The 19,980-nt window shown below is 44.9% G+C and overlaps 1 protein-coding gene across 3 annotated transcripts in view; it reads left to right on the plus strand.

Annotated features, from left to right (window-relative positions):
- Nucleotides 1–19,980, plus strand: part of RBM19 (RNA binding motif protein 19) — a 258,757-nt gene that overhangs the window by 21,033 nt on the left and 217,744 nt on the right. For all 3 annotated transcript variants that reach the window (XM_030218452.1, XM_030218454.1, XM_030218453.1), the window contains exons 4-7: nucleotides 2,004–2,042; nucleotides 3,526–3,724; nucleotides 8,970–9,193; nucleotides 15,976–16,050. In XM_030218452.1, coding sequence (XP_030074312.1) covers nucleotides 2,004–2,042; nucleotides 3,526–3,724; nucleotides 8,970–9,193; nucleotides 15,976–16,050 — 537 coding nt within the window. The remainder of the gene's footprint in view (nucleotides 1–2,003; nucleotides 2,043–3,525; nucleotides 3,725–8,969; nucleotides 9,194–15,975; nucleotides 16,051–19,980) is intronic.

The following is a 19,980-nucleotide window of genomic DNA, read 5'->3' on the forward strand; positions in this document are numbered from 1 at the left end:
TCCAAATACTACTTTTCCTTTTGTGGATGTCCTTTGAATGCACTGTTTGGTACTTATAATAAATCTCCTCTTTAGTTTATTCAAGTTTTTGTCTTTGGTTACTTAGGGCTCTTTTTACTAAGCTGCGGTAAAAGGTGGCCTTAGCACTCCCTTAAGCAGGTGTTTCCCGTGCACTAAGGGCCTCTTTTACAAAGCCGCAGTACCGATTCCCAGTGCGGCAAATGAGAGGAAGCCCATTCAATTCCTATGGGCTTCCTTTCATTTGCTGCACGGGAATTGCTAGCGCAGCTTTGTAAAAGAAGCTCTAAAGCTGCTTTTACTGCAACTGGAAAATGACCAATTTTTCCATTTTTTCTTTTTTTTGAATTAATGGCCATTAGCGTGTGGCCATTACCAAAAATTAGCGCATGAGCCCTTATCGCCACCTATTTTGTAGTCAGTAATGGCTCACATTCTAATCCCATGCTAATCAGCGCGTGGTAACGTGGCTGCTATAATTTGTACTGTCTCTCCCCCCCCCCCCCCCCCCCCCCCCGAAGAAAATAAACTTTTTTAGCACATGGTTTGCACGTGCACATTGGTCCTTTTACCACAGGATACCTCGGTGCATCCTGCTGCAAAGAAGCCCATTAGATTCCAGTGCAGTAGGACCTTTGATAAGTTTGTTCTGTCCTATCGTTTTATGCTGTTCTTTTTTTCTTATTTTAGTTTAGGTTTTTGAATTTTTAATGTAAATTGCTTTGCTTTACATTTTAAAAATTATAATAAATATAGATATAAAATGTTTAATTGGCAGTTAACACATGCTCTTAGTAAAAGAACCCCTAACTTTTATCCCACTGTAATAAGTTACTGCACCTTAATTCTTTGATTAGTGCATGTTGACTTAATTTAGCAAACACTAAGGGTCTTTTCCTTAGCCTCCCTCCAGACCAGCCTAGACGGATGGGTTATGCACTCCTACCAGCAGGTGGGTGGAGACTGAGAACTACAGACTTCTAGTGGAGCCTATAAGTTAGCTGTGCAGGTCCTCCAAGCCAGGGTCAGTATTTCTCAGTCTCCCAGCAGCAGAATTGCCAGGTCTGTGGTTTTCCCATAGAAGCACACTCTCCACAAGTGATATCATCACTTCAGAAGTCCCTTTTATGATTCTGTGGTTGATTGATTTTTGAACTGTTTTTGACCCCTGAGGAAGGCTCTTAGCCGAAACACGGCACATGTAGGGTCTTTTCTTTGGGTCAGATTTACCATTGGCAAACTTTTGGATGCTCTGTATCCGTGTTTTGCCTTGGTCATTTGGCACATTCCCACTTCCACTATTGTTTTGTGTCTAGAATAGTGTCAAGGCCATTTTACTACTACTACTACTAATAGCATTTATATAGCGCTACCAAACGCACGCAGCGCTGTACATTTGACATAGAGAGACAGTCCCTGCTCAATTCTAAAAGATGTAGGTAGTAACATGCTTTTGCAGTAATTCAATATAGGAGTTTTCAGATTTGGTGTGTGAACTTCTTGCCTGCTTTTTGTGTAGGGCAGGAAGTGGGGGGTGGTCTTCTGCGCTACTCAGCTACATTGCTTCACTCTCAACTGATTAGCATGTGAGCCCTTACCACCTACAAAATAGGGGTTGGTAAGTGCGTGCGCACTAATTTTTTTTAATAGTTGCGTGCTAAATCAACTTTAGAGGATGGCCATTAATTGAAAAAAAAAAATGGAAATTTGGTCATTTTACTGCTGCAAAAATGTCCTTGCCGTGCGGGAAAAACCCGGGTAGGGGCATGCTGAGGCCACTTTATACCGCAGCTTAGTAAAACAAATATGGAAAAAGAAATCACTCCAAAAACTGGGAAAAATTAATGAAAACAAAATGACAGCTGATACTGTGCCCTGGCAAGATGAATTTCTAATTTATATCATAGGGAATGCAACAAGCATTACAGATCTCCACAGTAATTATAAAATGGTTTAGGTGGTCCTAACATGTTTTTCTTTTTCAGAAGGGAGACAAGACAAGTGCATTGGGAGATCTGCAAGAGGTAAGTGTCTTGCAGAAGGATAGCCTCTACTTCCAGGCTGGTGCGGGGTAGATGGCTTCTGCATTGTATATCAGACCCGTTGATTTCTCCCCACTTCCAGTGCTACTGTTTTCGTTCTCCTTTCACTCCTTGCGTCAAAGAATCCTTCTGCGTGCTTTTCTGAACAGGTGATTTCAGAGCAAAAAGAAATATTCAGTGAGCTGAAGAGCCAAACGCCGTTAGGAAAAAAGCCACCTGCAATATGCAGACGTTGGGTTTATGGAATCACTTAAGAGAGTGGGGAAGGGGATGGATCTTGTATTCAGATGTTACAACTAAACCTGTTTTCTCCGTTTACTGTTTGGCCTGCTCTGATTGTGGCTGGCAGTCGTAGGAAAGTAGAAGTGAAACAGAACGTTTAACATTTCTTGCATTGTTCAGTGGATTTATGTAAGCATTATAGAGGGACATTTTCACTCTCGGGCTGAAAATGCTTGATGTGTTTGTTGTATTCTATTAACCTTTCAATAAAAGTAAGCCTTGATTATTAGTGTAAATAGGGGTTGATAATACAAAACTTCAGAAGTTATCTGGACAAAACTTTCCATCCCAGGCAAACATTAACTGGTCTTTTACTAAGATGTGCTTAAAAACGCTAGTGCACCGTAGGAAAAAACCCTGTAAGTCTGCTCACAGTTGGAGTTATCTTAGTATAATCCTGAAGTTAACTGGAGTAACAGGAGTAGCCTAATGGTTAGAGAAGTGGGCTGAGAACCAGGGAAGCCCCAGTTCAAATCCCACTGCTGTTCTTGTGGTCTTGGGCAACTCACTTACCTCGGGTACAAACTTAGATTGTGAGCCTTCTGGCGACAGGAAATTACCTAGCGTACCTCAGTGTCACTCACCATAAACGACTACTGAAAGAAGTATGAGCTAAATCCAATGTCTTCCTTTTGATACAGTTAACTTTATTCAAGTATATTCAGCAACCCAACTTATATAAGTTAGCTATATTTTCAGTTAAAGTTAAATCCAAATAAATGTATTCAATTGGATTATCTTGCATTTTATCATTGGTGGCTGAAGGTGAGTTAAATTCAGGTACTGTAGGTATTTCTCTGTGCCTCGAAGGCTCAGTCTGTTTGTACCTGAGGCAGTGGAGAGTTAAGTCAGAAGGAGAGTTCAGGGGGGTGTAAACACAGGTCTGGAAGAGACTTCATGGGGGTCTCTTAATCCATCGCCATCCTTCCGGGCTGCATCCAAAGTAACATTCTCTTTTGTTCTTTGCCCATAATCCCTTGAGATTTGATCCATGGCTTCCCTGGCTCTCCGCTGAATATTGACCTGGGGGAGATCTTTTTTTTTTTTTTTCTTAAAGTTAAAGGTCATTCCTTCCAGGATCCTCCCTGTTGGTGTTAACTGTTGACCTGCCCTCCTCCAAATCTCACACTAATCGATGAGTTAAGAGGTGTTAACTTCTTTTTTTTTTCTTTTCCTGTAACAGCTGGAAAAGGAACATGATTTCAGAGAGTTTCTGGCTGTGCACCAGAACCGCAGTCAGGTGGCCACTTGGACTAATGACAGTGTGGCAGATGAGTCCAAGAAGAGCAAAAGGAATCAGCAGAATGATTATTTGAATTTTGATTCTGACTCAGAAGAAGGGAGTGAGAATGAGGAAGGCACAGACTGTGAAACATCAAAAGGTAATTCTGCCCTTTTCTTCATCATTTAGTTATAGGTTTGTTTATTTATTTTTTTGGTTTGTTGTTTGTGTGTGTGTGGTGGTTGTTTTTTTTTTTTAAATGAAATATTGAATTAAACATTACCCTAACACAGTGCTTCTCAAACTTCTGTTAGAGGCACCCCCAACCAGTCAAGTTTTCAGGATTGCCACAGTGAATATGCGTAAGATAAATTTGCTTCCTTAAGTTCACGTCCATACCAGAACAACGGTTGTGTCCATGTAACAGCTGATGGAGAAAAAAATAATTTGAAGTAATTCACTCCTTAAGTGTATCATACAGCCTGGAAGGTTCTGTATTTTGCTCTGTCTCCAAGCGGATGGTAGCAGATTGTGCCGTTCCTCTGTGGTGCTTTTCTGGCAGCTCCTGATCCCGGTTCGTCCAGGTGTCAGTTGAACAAGGGGTCATTGCTGGTTGAACTGACTCTCTTACTATCTAAACTTGGATGATACTCGGTGTCCCGAGTCACTCATTCCCCAGCCTGGGTGACATCCGGTGGGGCCAGTTCCCTCCCCCTCTCATGCCTCACTCGTTGAAGGTGCCATTAGAGGATGGAAATGATCCGAAAGTACTGAGGTTGTTTCATAAAGAGGAGCTCAGTACTCTTATTTCTGAGGCACTGGAGGTGATTTTCATTGAGGAGCCTTCTGCTTAGGCATCAGGAGTTCCATCTTCGTCAATCATGATGGGGATTAGAGGTCCTCTTAAGGCCTTTCCAATGCATCATGACATTCAGAACTTGATTACAGCAGAATGAGTCTCACCAGATGCAGAGCTGAGAGTGGGATGAGCCATGGCTCGCCTCTACCCGTTGGTTTCGGAGGAGAAAGAGAAATTGAAGCTTCCTAGGGTGGACTCCTTTGTTACGGTGGTGACTAAGAAGATCATCATACCGGTGGAAGGGGGCATTGCCTTAAAAGACCTACAAGATAAGGAAGCTAGAAGGCTCACTGAAACAAGCCTTTGACGTGGCCTTTTTGAGCCTTCAAGGGACAGTGAGCAGCTTGTTTGTTGCGAGAGCATGCGTGAAGTGGCATCAGCAGTTGGAAACCCAAGAAGGGTGCCATAATGCCCAGGTGGAAGTGGGGTTGGCCTACTTGGCGGATGCTATTTACGATATGATATGAATTATGGACTTCAGTATGTCTTTGGCTATCAAGGCACGTTGGCAACTCTAGTTGTGGCATTGGGCAGCAGATGCAGCTTCAGTCACCCCTGGTTAAACTGCTCTTTTGGGGCAAGTGACTATTTGGAGATCTCAGTAACTTGATGAAAGAACTGGAGGAAACTAAGCCAAAGCGGTTGCCAAAAGTCTTTTGTGATCAGTCTTCAGGAGGATCTCAATCTCTATTTCGAGACAGCAGACAGTACCTACTGGTCGTCAGTAATATGGTCAGAAGTCCCACTTTCATGCATCCCAATCTTTCTTTTGTGCAGACAGGAAGTCCTTTGTCAGCTAGATCGTCCAATGCCTCCTGAGCTTCAGAATGATGTGAGACTGGTCCACTCATTTCTCCCGCCGATGGAAGGACGTCTTCAGGAGTTTTAGAAGCAATGGGCCAAAATCATGTCAAATCAGTAGGTTCTAGATATTCTTACAGAAGGTTACAAGTCTGAGTTCTCCCACCCTGTTGCTCCTTGCAGTCTCGTCAAAAGGAGTCAAGATGGTCGAGGTTCAGGCCACTGTAGATTCCTTGCTGGTGCTTTAGTTTATTGTTTCAGTTCCCCAGGCTGAATAGGGACAAGGCAAATACTCCATTGTCCCATGGAAGAAAAGCACCTTTCATCCAGTCTTAGATCTCAAAGGTCTAAACTACTGCCTCCGAGTATCCTGCTTTTGCATGGAAACAGTAAGAGCAGTCGTAACCTTGGTTCAAGAGTGAGAATTTCTCATCGCCCTCGATCTCATGGAGGTGTACTTACATATACCCATATGGCTGCCACATCAGAGGTTTCCATATTTTGCAGTGCTGAGCTGTCACTTCCAATTCAGTGCTCTACCTTTCTGTCTCGCCACGGCATCAAGAACATTTACCAAGGTTATGGTGGTGGTGGCCGCTTTCCTTCGGCAGCAGGGAATCAGGGTTCCACCCGTATCTCAATGACTGGCTCATTCATGCATCTTCCTGTTCGGGCAGCATAGTGGTGACAGACAGTTGTCCGTCTTCTACAGTTCTTGAGTTGGGTGATCGATTTTGAGAAGAGCAGACTAACTCCATCGCAGACACTGGAGTATCTGGGCATTCTATTCAACACAGCAAGGAAGAGGACCCTTCTCATGGAATGCAGAACGTCAAAGCTGGTTCAACAGATTCACCTTCTATTCAGTCATGGCAGGGTCCAGGTTCTGCGACTACATCCAGATTCTGTGGTCAGTCATGGCGGCAATGGAAGTGCTGCTATGGCAAGGGCTCATATGTGGCCTTTACAGGAGCCTGTTCTTGGCCACTGGTCTTCAGTGTCACAGAAGTACGATCTTCATCTTCATTGGATGCTGGTTGTCGCAGTGGTGGTTGTTGCCCGAGAGTTTGACCATTGGATCTCCTTTCCAATAACAAAATGGGAGGTGGTGACAGTAGATGCCAGCAAGTCTGGCTGGGGAGCTCATTACAAGTTCCATCTGGCGCAGTGCACCTGGACAAAACAGGAGTCTTAGTGGTCCATAAATTACTTAGAGCTCAGGACAGCGTGGAATGCCTTGCACAATTTTGCTCTCTTTCTGGCGGGGGCCCAGGACCACATTTTCTTTGACAATGTGTTGGCTGTGGCTTATATCGACAAGCAAGGAGGGACCTGCTGCTGTGGAGGCAGCCTCCCTTATGAGTTGGGTGGAGAACAAACTTCTCCGCTTGTTGGCGGATCACATCGCTGGGTCCTTGAATGTGGAAGTTGACTTTCTGAACAGGCACTCCATGGACCCAGGAGAATGGGAACTATCTAGCCAGAGTTTTCAGCGCTAGTGGACCGATTGGGGTTCTCTGCTTCTGAGGGGAGGAGGGGAAGAACAAAAAGGATGGGAAATCTGTCAGGAGGAGATTTATCTGGAAAAATTAAGCATAGGCATCCTGAAAAAGGAAGGTCTTGAGCTCATCTTTAAAGAGGGATAACAAGGTAATTTGTCTAAAATGGGTAGGGTTACCATATTAGTGGAGACAAAAAAAGTAAAATGCTGCCCCACCCCCACCATACAGTCACCTTGACCCCCCCCCCCTCAAAAAGAAAGCCAGATTCTATAAGCAGTGAAAATACTAGTAAAAGTAACAAATGCGTTTTCTTCCATAGTCTAAATACAAAATTAGAAAAGCAAACATCCATGAACAGCATATCCCCTTTTTCCTTTCCTTCCTATCCACGAGCAGCTTGTCCCCTTCTCTCCCTGTCATCAGTATCAGTGGAGGAAATGTGGTTTGAATCCTGGTATCTCTGATTCTGACCTCTCTGCTCTAAGCACTAGGCCACTCTGAAGGGGTGTTCAGGATTTATTGATGATGCAGTACTAATCATTTTTTGTTTTATTTATTTTTAAAATGCCTTTTACATCACTTTATTACGCAAAAGGGATATCTGGAGAGGTCTACAAACAAAACGTCCAAACTACAACACAGATGACAACTCTATAAAGAGTCATAATACTTCTCATCTTCAGAGAATTCAGCAGAAATTCTAATCTCCTTTTATGAAATAGCAGTCACCTGTATCCAATATGTTTGGTTGTTGGATGCTCTGTGATAGATGTTAATGAACTCTGAAAGAAAAACTGTTCTCGGTTGATCTTAAGGTTCCAGAGGTGTGCTCTCGCATTTATTTGGTTATGACGACATTTACTACTACTATTTATCATTTCTATAGCGCTACAAGGCATACGCTGCGCTGTACACCATACACAAAAAGACAGTCCCTGCTCAAAGAGCTTACAATCTGGATAAGACAGGTAAACAGAACAATTAAGGGTAAGGGAATAAATAGGTGAGGTTAAAGGACAGGGCAAGTGAGAGTGGTTAGGAGAGGAAAACGGTAACGGAATTCAAACATGCGTGGGATAAACATAAAGGAATCCTGCTCAGAAGGAAGGGATCCCCAGAAGCTTAGCCGGTGGTGGGAGGCAGGGCTGGTGGTTGGGAGGCGGGGATAGTGCTGGGCAGATTTATACGGTCTGTGCCAGAGCCATTGGTGGGAGGCGGGGCAGGTGGTTGGGAGGTGGGGATAGTGCTGGGCAGACTTATACGGTCTGTGCCCTGAAAAAGACAGTTACAAATCAAGGTAAGGTATACACAAAAAATGGCACATGTGAGTTTATCTTGTTGAGCAGACTGGGTGGACCGTGCAGGACTTTTTCTGCCGTCATCTACTATGTTACTATGTAAAAGCAGTGGTAAAGAGGTGGGTTTTAAGTTTGGACTTGAAAACGGCCAAAGACAGGGCTAGATGCACAGGCTCAGGAAGACTATTCCAGGCGTGAGGTGCAGCAAGACAAAAGGAACGGAGCCTAGAATTAGCAGTAGAGGAGAAGGGGACGGATAAGAGAAATTTATTTACAGAACGGAGAACCCGAGGGGGGGGGCGTAGGGAGAGACGAGAGTGGAGAGGTACTGGGGAGCAGCAGAGTGAATACACTTATAGGTCAATAAGAGAAGCTTGAATTGAATACGGAAACAGATAAGGAGCCAATGAAGTGATTTAAGGAGGGGGCTAATGTGAGCATAGCGACTTTGGCGGAAAATGAGTCGCGCAGCAGAGTTTTGGACTGATAGAAGAGGAGAGAGATGGCATTTCTGATAAAACTTGGCAAGCAGCAGGGATGGGTCGAGGTAGTCCCCAGAAAAATTAAAATGGAATATACTTTTTTTTTTTTTTCCAAGTTAATCGTGACTTGCAAATCCAGTGTATTTATTTATTTGTTGCATTTGTATCCCACATTTTCCCACCTATTTGTAGGCTCAATGTGGCTTACATAGCACTGTGCTGGCGATCGCCAGTTCCGGTATGACAAATACATAGTGATGTGGTAGAGATCATGTGTGACAGACACACATGATCTCTACCATGATATCACTATGTATTTGTTTATCACTGTGTGAGCATGTTTTAGCTCATTCGATATGATGTACTGAAATAAAGGTCTATAGAGAAGCATTTCCTTTCTCATACTTTTTTTTGGAAGGAAGCAGTGTTGAATTTTTATTAAACCTCTGCTTTTCTTTAACAGCTAATAAGAACAGTGCCATTAAGGCTGCTGTCACCTCTGACCTCTCCGATATGGATTACCTGAAATCTAAGGTTGTGAAGCATTCCTCCTCTTCAAGTGAAGATGATGACAGAAGTGATGAAGAAGAGGGAGCCGACACCCCAAAGCCAGATACCATGTGTGTAGAGGCAGAACAAGGAGTGAGAGGCCAGCAAATTAGAGAGGGGAGAGGAGGCGTGCCAGAGGTATGTCCTATCGGAAGCAGGTGCCTGCTGAGAAACCAGGCCTCGCAATATTTTATTTATTTATTACATTTGTATCCCACATTTTCCCACCTATTTGCAGGCTCAATGTGGCTCACATAGTACCGTAAAGGCAATCGCCAAGTCCGGTATGGAAACAAATACAGTTTGAGGTTAAGTCGGGTAGGTTGGTATATTCAGGTACATAGGGATCGAGGGTAGGAAGGAATATATATTGAGTGTCCAGTACAGTCTTAAGGTTTTGCTGTGTTGCAGAGTTGATGCATCTAATTTATGTCGGTGGGGAATGCTTTTCTGAATAAGTAGGTCTTTAATATACCAAGTACGCTTCTTATGTGTGGGTTTCCAGGATTAATACTGAGCTCCTGTGAGGCATTTCGGATGTTACTGGTAGAGGAGTGTAGAGGATGTTACTGGAAAAGCGCTCGCCTGGTGAGACACTGAGCCCTGGACTGGTTCTTGGAAGTGAGGCTTCTGCTGCAAAGCACCTCTTAACATACACAGTAACATAGTAAATGACGACAGATAAGACCTGTACGGTCCATCCAGTCTTCCCAACAAGATACTTTATATGTATACGTCTTATCTGGTAGTGGCAGTCGCTGACATCCTCATGCAGCTATGCAGGTAGTAGAGTAGAGGGTATGGATGAGCACTCCTTGCACGCAGCAAGTGCCTCACTTTCCAAAAAAAAAAAAAAAAAGAGCGAGAAGCTGACAGCCTGTTTGGGTCCAGGACAAAGTGCATTCAGATTAAATGCTATATCTACTTTGGTTGTGCCTTGGAACCTCTCTTAAGAACTCTACAGAGCAGGGGCGTAACTAGGTGGGGCCACGGGGGCATGGGCCCCCACAGATTTAGCCCTGGCCCCTCCCCCGGTGCCGCTTGGTTACTTTCATGGTGGGGGTCCCCAACCCCCGCTAGCTGAAGTCGTCTTCAGCGCTGGGGGGGGGGGGGGGGGGGTCGGCGGAAGTAGAGAGCTGCACGGCTTCCGTCCCCGCGGGATTCCCGCGGGGACGAAGGCAGTTCCTGCGGGGTTCCCGCGGGGACGGAGGCAGTTCCTGCGGGGTTCCCACGGGGATGGAACCAGTTCTGTGAGCTTCCCGTGGAAGTGTAAGCTGTACCTGCACCAGCCTCTCATCTACCGAATACCAATTTATTTGAGTGCTGTCTCCTCCTCCTCCTCTTCTTCCTTGCTTTAACAGCATAAATGTGGAAAGTCTTCCATTAAGGAGGTGGTAGAGTCACAAATGATGACGGAATTCAAAAAGGGGTGGGATGAACACAGAGGATCTCTAATTAGAAAATGGAAGTTATATAAAAGCTAACCTTAAATGGCCGCATGTGTGTGGATATGTCAAGTGACACTTAGATGGCGACTCTGGCTGTGATGAACTAGAGCTGATACCTGGCAGACTTGTATGGTCTGTGTCTCATACATGGCAATCTGGTGTAGGATGGGCTGGAAAGGGCTTAGACAGCAACTTCAGTGGCTGGAACATGAGGACAGTGCTGGACAGACTTTTACGGTCTGTGTCCCACAAATGAGAAGACGAATAGACTGGAGTGGGCTTCAGTGGCAACTCCAGTAGTTGGAACATAAGGATAGGGCCAGAAAGACTTCTGAGGTCTTTGTTCCAGAAACACGAAAGAAAGACCATAATCAAGTATATAATATCACACTCGTTGATTTAATGATGAATTGATAATGAGTGTGACTATTGGGCAGAGTGGATGGACCGTTCAGGTCTATTTGCTGTCACTTACTATGTTACTATTAATCCTCTTTGTTCCCAGGCTGGTGCACAGACCTCAGCTCTGACACAGGCACGAGAATCAGATGTCACCTGACCTACTGTCACGTGCATATGGTGACCTCTGAGCACACAATGCCAGTGAATCAGAGACAAATCTTACATGTGCACACCAGAGTGTTCCAAGTTCCAACTTCCGTTCCTTCCTTGCCTACATGCTGTGGCTGAAATCCAGAGACAGACTGAGGGAGCTGACTGGAATTTTCTTTTATGTACCATTAACTTTTACGGGGATGGGTGGGGATGGGTTAAATTCTTACGGGGATGGGTTAAATTCTTGCGGGGACGGGTGGGGACGGGTTGGGATGGTTTAAATTTTTGCGGGGATGGGTGGGGATGGGTAAGATTCCAGTGGGGATGGGTGGGGACGGGTAAGATTCCAGCAGGGACGGGTGGGGATGGGTAAGATTTCTGTCCCCGTGCAACTCTCTAGGCGGAAGGCTAAACTGTGCCCCCCTACCTTAGACTCTGGACCCCCCCCTCCTGCCGAGGTCTGGCTACACCCCTGTTACAGAGTGGTGCATCTGCTTTGAAGGGTGGGGGAAGGGGGAAGGGGCAGAGGATCAGAAATTCAAAGTAGCAGGATTTGTGGTTGACGTACTGGTACACTTGATCAATATCTACAAAACAGGACAACTGGAGTGTTACATCAAACAGAATTGCCTACAAAACTCCAAGGATACAAGCATGAAACAAAATCTCAAAACACTTTTCATTAAGGAAGGAAAAAGCCTCACACTCCCTGTCAAGGTTGGTTTAAAATTGACACAGAGGATATTCGTGTCACAAGTTCAAAACCAAATTCAGTTTCTAGTAAATATCAAAATTCTGAAAATGTGAAAAAGAAAATGTTATTTTCAAAAACATCTTGAAACGGTTGTCACGGTCCCGCCCATGGTAGCCTTAATCCCTGAAGCAGAGGGTTGTGAAACTGGCCACCATAGGTGGGACTGTGACAGTTGTTTCTAGAAGGTTTTGAAGCTTAAGTACTGTGTTTTGATACTTTTTTTGCTTTTTACATTTTTCACTTAACATGTAGTGTTTTGATATTTATTAAAAGTGGAGTGGAGGAGTGGCCTAGTGGTTAGGGTGGTGGACTTTGGTCCTGGGGAACTGAGGAACTCAGTTCGATTCCCACTTCAGGCACAGGCAGCTCCTTGTGACTCTGGGCAAGTCACTTAACCCTCCATTGCCCCATGTAAGCCGCATTGAGCCTGCCATGAGTGGGAAAGCGCAGGGTACAAATGTAACAAAAATAAAATAGATACTATTGGAGATTCTACATGGAATGTTGTTACTATTGGAGATTCTACATGGAATGTTGCTACTAGCAACATTCCATGTAGAAGGCTGCGCAGGCTTCTGTTTCTGTGAGTCGTACGTGCAGGACGTCAGACTCACAGAAGCAGAAGCCTGCGCGGCCACATCGGTGATCTGAAAGGGCCGACTTCTACATGGGATGTTGCTAGTGGAATAGCAACATTCCATGTAGAATCTCAAATAGTAGCAACAGTGGAGGAGTGGCCTAGTGGTTAGGGTGGTGGACTTTGGTCCTGAGGAACTGAGTTCGATTCCCACTTCAGGTACAGGCAGCTCCTTGTGACTCTGGGCAAGTCACTTAACCCTCCATTGCCCCATGTAAGCCGCATTGAGCCTGCCATGAGTGGGAAAGTGCGGGGTACAAATGTAACTAAAATAACAAAAAAAAAAATTAAAACTGAGTTTGGTATTTTGGAAGATTTTTTTGAGCTTGTGACATAAATATCCTTCATGTCAGTGTAACAATCATTGGCTGAGAGTCTGCTTTGACACTTTAATTCAAGTCCTTTATGTTCCGCTCAAACAGCCAGTTCACAACGGATTACGGAAAGAGAACGATCAGTACACTAAAAGAAAAAATATAGTATAAAAAACAATAAATCAAAGCAATCAAACAGTCAAAGCAAAAACAAATTCCAGCAGCTGGTATAAATCATAACATTTTAAAGACTGAGGAGTTAATAATTAAGTAGGCCTTACCAAATATTTGTTGAGTAGCCAAGTCTTTAAACTACTGCAAAAAGTCATATAATTCTTAATATTGCAAATAGAAGATGGGAGCAGATTCCTGAGCTACTAATGTTCATTGTTCCATGGTTTTCAATTTGCAAAGGTCTCTTAACCAGTATTGTTTGTACCATTGAGTGCAAACTTCGAGCAGGTGTATAAAGTTTAACAGTCAGATATCAAGGGCTAAACTCAAAGGATTTTAAAAACAAAAAGGAAAACCTTAACCTCAATTCTAACTCTTACAGTGAGTCAGTGTAATCGTATCAAATAAGGGGTTACATGATCCAAGCTTCTGCTAATTTTGTTGCAGCTTTCTGAACTGCTTGCAGCCTACAAGTCTGCTTCTGTGATAGAACCATAAAAAAATCACATTACAGTAATCCAATATGGTGAGAACTAAAGATTGAACAATCCCTTTAAACTGGTATTCCTCAAAATATCGCTTTAATCTCTTCAACAGTTTCAAGAAACATCAGAATTAATATTCAAATCCATAGATAGTCCTAACAATTTATTCTGATTTCAGCAAAACTTCCACCCCTGCTAATTTTGGATTTGCTGTCGAGAATTTCCCACCCATAAAACATTTGATGTAGCAGGGTTGATTTTGAGATGGGTCATAGACATCCAAACATAAATACTGGAAATCGTTAATTATAACAGCTTATACTGTGAGTAAGTCTGAATGCATTTATTTATTTGTTGCATTTGTACCCCACATTTTCCCACCTCTTTGCAGGCTCAGTGTGGCTTACATTATGCCGCAATGACAATCATAAACGGTATGAGAAGAACAAAGTATTGTAAAATTAAGGTATTTTAGATAACAAGAAAATAGAAGAAATAATTAATACTTATCGGATATACTAAATGTAAGGTAGAGTATATCATTAAACTAGTAAAAAAAGGCCCGTTTCTGACACAAATGAAACGGGCGCTAGCAAGGTTTTCCTCGGAGTGTGTATGTTTGGGAGAGTGTATGTGAGAGTGACTGAGAGTCAGAGTGAAAGTGTGAGTGTGTGTGTTTGAGAGAGAGAGTGAGTCTGGGTGTGAGTGTGTTTGTGAGAGAGTGTGTGTGTGAGAATGAGAGTGTGTGCAAGTGTGTATGTGAGACATAGTGTGAGAGAGAGTGTGTGTGTGTGTGCGAGAGAGAGAGTGTGTGTGAGACACAGATTCTCTGTGAGAGTGAGTGTATGAGACCAAGCAAGTGTGTGAGTGACTGTGTGGCACATAGAGAGTGAATGTGATACAGTGTGAGACAGAGTGTGTGAGAGTGAGAGTCAGAAAGACATTGTATATGAGAGAGAGAGTGTGAGCCCTGCCCCCTCCATTCATCCTTTTCCAGCAATTCCCCTCTCTCCCTGAGCCCTGCCCTCCCAATCCATGCCCATCCATGCTCCTCTGTCACCTGCCCCCTCCATTCATCCCTATCCAGCAATTCCCCTCTCTCCCTGAGCCCTGCCCTGCAATCCATATCCATCCATGCCCATCTGTCCCCTCCATTCATCCCTATCCAGCAATTCCCCTCTCTTCCTGAGCCCTGCCCTCCCAATCCATGCCCATCCATGCTCCTCTGTCCCCTGCCCCCTCCATTCATCCTTTTCCAGCAAGTCCCCTCTCTCCCTTCCATGACCCCCCCTCGCATCCATGCTCCTCTCTCTCCCATGTCCCAGCCTGGCCCGCCCTCTTCTCCCCCCCCCCCTTCGCATCCATGCCCCCCCAGTTCGCATCCATGCTGTCGTTTCTCCCCTGCCCTCCCACTCCCATTGTTCAACTTTACTGCCCACCCTCTTCTCTCCCCCCAACATCCCTTTTTTTTTTCTTCTTTTTAAATTTACCTCCGTGGCGGTTCCGGCAGCGCAGCGTCAGGGAAGGAGGCGGCGCTCCCGACGTCTAGCCTTTCCTTCGCTGTGTTCCGCCTTCTTCTGACGTCATCCTTGACGTCAGAAGAAGGCGGAACACAGCGAAGGGAAGGCTAGAGACGTCGGGAGCGCCGCCTCCTTCCCTGACGCTGCGCTGCCGGAATTGTTTGGTTTTTTTTCCGCCCTCGACGTCATGACGTTTGACGCGAGGGCGGGGCAGAGATGGCTGGCTGGCTTCACACCATGAATCCACGAACCCTACAGCCAGGGAGTGTTTGAGTGACTTCAGAACGTTGTCTTCAGAACGTTCACGGTGCGTTTTATTATATTAGATAATTACAGTGTGATTAAAGTAACCAAATTAAGGGTTCAATGTTGATTAGTTCTAATACAGATGTGATAGTGAGTCTATTATGAAGGATTCTTGTTGTAAGTCTCGTTAAATAATTTAGTTTTCAGTGATCAGGTCTTGTGTTCTTTTTTTAAGGGATTTGGTAGTGCATTCCAACGTTACGCGCAGATGTAAGAGAAGCTGGATGTATATAATGACTTGTATTTAAGTCCCTTACAGTTAGGGTAATGGAGGTTTAAGAAAGTGCATAAGAAACACAAGAACAATATCATAAGAAAAATACGGACTTAGTTCCATCCTTTGTGTGCTTACATCACTGGAGTTTTGTAGGTAATTCAGATACTGGTATACTTAATCAACTCCCTTGGTTTTCCTGGAGAAGTTAGTGCAGGTGTTGGCAATATTCAAATGCATTTATCCGGGTAAGTTCTTAGCTGGCCCTATTTGTGGATTTTCAGCGACACTGTATAGGTAATGCCGCTGATGTTATTACAGACCCTCCCAACGCTATTTGGCATAGAGTGAGGACGTTCCAGAAAATGTAAGGCTAGTGGCAGTTAATTCAGTGTATTATCTGTATAACTAGTCATTTAAAAAAAAAAAAACCTAACCTCTAGCTTTTCCTCGTGTACCTTTAATTGTGTCTTTTGGGTGCTATTAGGTTTTTTTTTTTGTCTCTCATTCCAGGGTTCATGTAATCTGAATGAAGCCACCACTCCCTATACTGTGAAGCTCCGTGGTGCCCCGTTTAATATTACTGAGGTAATTAACATTTCTGTTACATCAGATTATAAAGCAAGTGCCATACCAGTCATGACTGAGTAGCAGAAGGCGTTTTGGAGAGCATGCATACAATCTTTTCTCAGCCATTCTCTGGTGCTGGCGTATTTGAATTGTGGGCTGGTGAAGTTGTGTGTTGGGCTTTTTAATATTCAGTGTGTCTCAACAGCAGTGGGTGTGAAGATGCCATGGCTTTGTACTTCATGTTAGGGTGGCAGAAGCAGATTTCTGCAATCTGTTTCCTAATAGTGATTGAGTGATACTGGGAGAGGGTGACGTCATGCATGTTAAATGGCTTAAAGCACCCTCCTCCCTGACACTGACACTATGAAGGGCACTTTGCTAAAAATGTCCAAAAATTTGAATAGTGAACATGGAAAAAGTCAGTCTTTTTGTTTTGAAAATCGCCTTTTTCTAGAAATTTTGTGCTAGTTGCATTGTTTTTTTCTTTTGATACCGTTTTGGAAAATAAAACGTCCGAGAGAAAAGTGTCCAAAAACCAGCCATTGAGATGTCTGGGGGCCATCATCCTTATTAGATTGGCTACACAGACATCTCAGCAGAGCAGTGGGGCAGCCTAAGGGGCACTGCAGTAGACTTCACATAAAAAGGTCCCAGGTACACATCTCACCATGACCTCCTTTTCCCATTACATAGCTTCCCATTATTCCAGAACCTGTGGGTAGTTGTGTCCATCGACCAGCAGGTGGAGATAGAGAACTGAAAACTGAGCTGAGACATAGCTGTCTTGGCATCTAGTCCAGACTTCAGCTCTTTAGTATTTTCTATCTCCAGCAGGTGGATGAACACACTTTTCAGCCTCTGGTTCCGAGTGCTTTACTTGGTCTCCAGTTGAGCTTTGCGGGTGGCTTGAATTTACAGAGTCCTATCTGGAGGTCTTCAGATCCCCCTGCATCTGGTGCCCTGCAGATATACCTTTTCCCTCATCCCCCCCCCCCCCCCCTGGTTTCCTGTGAAGCTCTCCTTCTCCAGCACAACAACCTTAAAGAAAAAAGAAAAGTTTGACTTGGAACCACTTGGAGGGGTGCAAGGGAGGGATCCTGACTCACTGCTTGGGACACGTTATGCTGTGCTTGTGATAATTGGGGTGAATTGCAAGTCCCGTGGAGGACCCGCTGATGTCTGGGTGTTGCAGTGCGTGCAAGCTGGGAATCCCACAGGACACGGAAAAAGTCGGCGCGGCACATCTTTGGATTTGGCACAGCATCTGAATATGCTGGGGTGTTTGCGCTCTCTGGCAGGCCTGCAGTGCAGTTTGATGCAGGAGAACACGAGAATGGACACCGTTTTGTCAGGGATGACAGGCAGTGAGGACCAGTCTGTGTCTGATCATGTGCGGAGTACAGCCACCGTTTTATAGCCTCAGGGCCTGACAGCGCATTCAGCTATATCAGGATCTGTGTTTTCTTCAGAGTTAATATTCTTACAGAAGATCTATTTACCAAAGCAGGGACAGTCGGAGTTGTTGCAAAGTGCTTCAGTTTTTCACCCTGCTGCTCCTCCAGCTCCTGAGAGATCTCACTTAAAGCTCCAGGAATGGGTAGATGAGGCTATCTCTGCTTCTCCCTCCTTATCTGATGTGGCCTCGGACTGTTCAGAGGAGCCATGGTTGACGGCGCCGTTAGAGGAGGGAGAGCTCTCCCTTGAGGGAGGGGATGATCTGAAAGTACTGAGGTTATTTGATACAGGAGCTCAGTGCTCTTATTTTTGAGGCATTGGCAGTGCTTTCCATTGAGGAGCCTTCTTCTTCAGCACAAGTACATGACCTACTTGAAGCAAGGTCCAGTGCTCACATCTCCTTTGATCTTACTGCTGGTCATTGAAAGGGTTCAGTTGAGATCCAAAGGTTATACTAATTTGGTCATTGCTACCTTGCTTCAGGCTCGGAAACGCTCTTCATGCACATATGCAAGAGTGTGAAGGACTTTCGAGGGCTGGTGTTCTGAGCGCAGAACTCTGAACGTGGACTATTTCCCTTCTCTGCTCAGATTGCACACATCTATTGTTTCTCCAGGCAAGTCTTCAGAAAGGATTGGCATTGGGTTCTCTAAAAGTTCAGGTTGTTGCTTTGGCCTTTATCAAGGGCTGACTATAGAAGACGTGTCTTGTGAGTCATCCGGATATTGTTTGATTCTTGTGGGGAGCAGGCCGCTCGTGGCCTCCCTTTCGTCCGCTGTATCCAGAGTGGAACCTTAATTAATCCTTCGGGCTCTTCAGAATGCTCCTTTTGAGGATCCACTTCGGAAAGCCTCCTTGAAAGATCTTCTGCTAAAGACAGCATTCTTGGTGGCTGTTTCGTCGGCACGTAGGGTTTTGATGCTTTAGGCTGTCTCTTGTCGAGGTCTCTTTCTTTGCTTTTCAGAAGCGGAGGTCTCCATGTGCACGGTTCCTTCCTTTCTTCCGAAAGTGGTATCAGGTGTTTATTTCAACCAATCTGTGGAGCTTCCATCCTTTCGCAGAGAGGATGAAGAGGCTTGGTATTTTTCCTTGAATCTTTTCAATGTGCATAGAGGCCTGATTAGATATCTAGAAGTCACGAGCAAGTTTTGGCAAATTGGACAAACTGCATTTTGGTAAACAAAGACTTGGCCTCATGATTTCCAAGCCCTGAATTTATAGAGATTATTGCGTCGGTTTATTTGTTTATGGGAAAGCAGGCTTCTCAGGCCTTGCAGGCTCGTTCTATGAGGCGTACAGCGATATGCTCGGTGGAGTCTACCTTACTATCTCTGGTAGACATTTGCAAGGCGGCGACGTGGTCCACGATGTATACCTTTGCCAAGCAGTACAGTGGACGTTGTGGTGCACTTGGAAGCCAATTTTAGGTTTTCAGGGCAGTGGCGCCAGGATCCCATCCACTCTAGGGATTGCTTTTATACATCCCACAGGTTCTGGAATAGTGGGAAGCTACGTAATGGAAGGAGAAATTAGGTCTTGCCTGATAATTTTCTTTTCATTAGTCCTTCCCACTATTCCAGAGGCCCGCCTGAGGTTTTTGAGATGTTTAGTTGGTGTGAGATAATGGTTCAAATAGCGACTCTCACCTTGCATGGTGCTTTCTCCATCTCTCTTGTTCTGTACAAGTTGTCCAGAGACGTGAGAGGTCCAAACGTGGTTGCTTGTCTGGTTAATGCTAGGTTAGCGAGTTGTTTAAGGTTGTGTTCATTCTGAGTTTTTCTCCTTATTGCTTGTCTGCGTAAATACTGAGGAGCTGAACTGTATGCTAAGAGAGAGATGTCTCGGCTCAGGTTTCAGTTCTCTGTCTCCATCTGCTGGTTGATGGACACAAGTGGAGAGGAAATTATCAGGTAAGATCTAATTTCTCTATATTGTATGGTTGAGCCCTCCAGGAGCAGAAAAATGCCTACTGTACACCACTGCAATATTGATCAAGCTTGCAGGTGTCACCTATGTGTAGGTATAGTAGGTATTTAGTGATTTTTGGAGGTCTTACACCAGGGGCGTATCTGAAAGTCGGCGGTAGCGGGGGCCGAAGCCAGAGTGAGGGGGCACATTATAGCCCCCCCCCCCCCGCCGCCGCCATTTCCGACCCCCCCCCCCTGCCGCCGTGGGTACCTTTGCTGGTGGGGGACCCCAACCCCCACCAGCCGAGGTCCGCTTCCTCCTGCCGCTGCGAGGTTTATTAAGTTCTTCATCGGGATTTGTCCTCCGTCACTCTGTGCTGCTGTTCAAAGAAGCTGCTAGCTGAATGCAGTTTCGGACTGAGTCTGACGTCGCTGCTGCACGTTGTATGTGCAGGACGTCAGACTCATGTACAACGTGCAGCAGCGACATCAGACTCAGTCCGAAACTGCATTCAGCTAGCAGCTTTTTTGAACAGCAGCACAGAGTGACGGAGGACGAATCCCGATGAAGAACTTAAAAAACCTC

This window comes from Microcaecilia unicolor, chromosome 11 (assembly GCF_901765095.1).
Source record: "Microcaecilia unicolor chromosome 11, aMicUni1.1, whole genome shotgun sequence".
NCBI classification, from domain to species: Eukaryota; Metazoa; Chordata; class Amphibia; order Gymnophiona; family Siphonopidae; genus Microcaecilia; species Microcaecilia unicolor.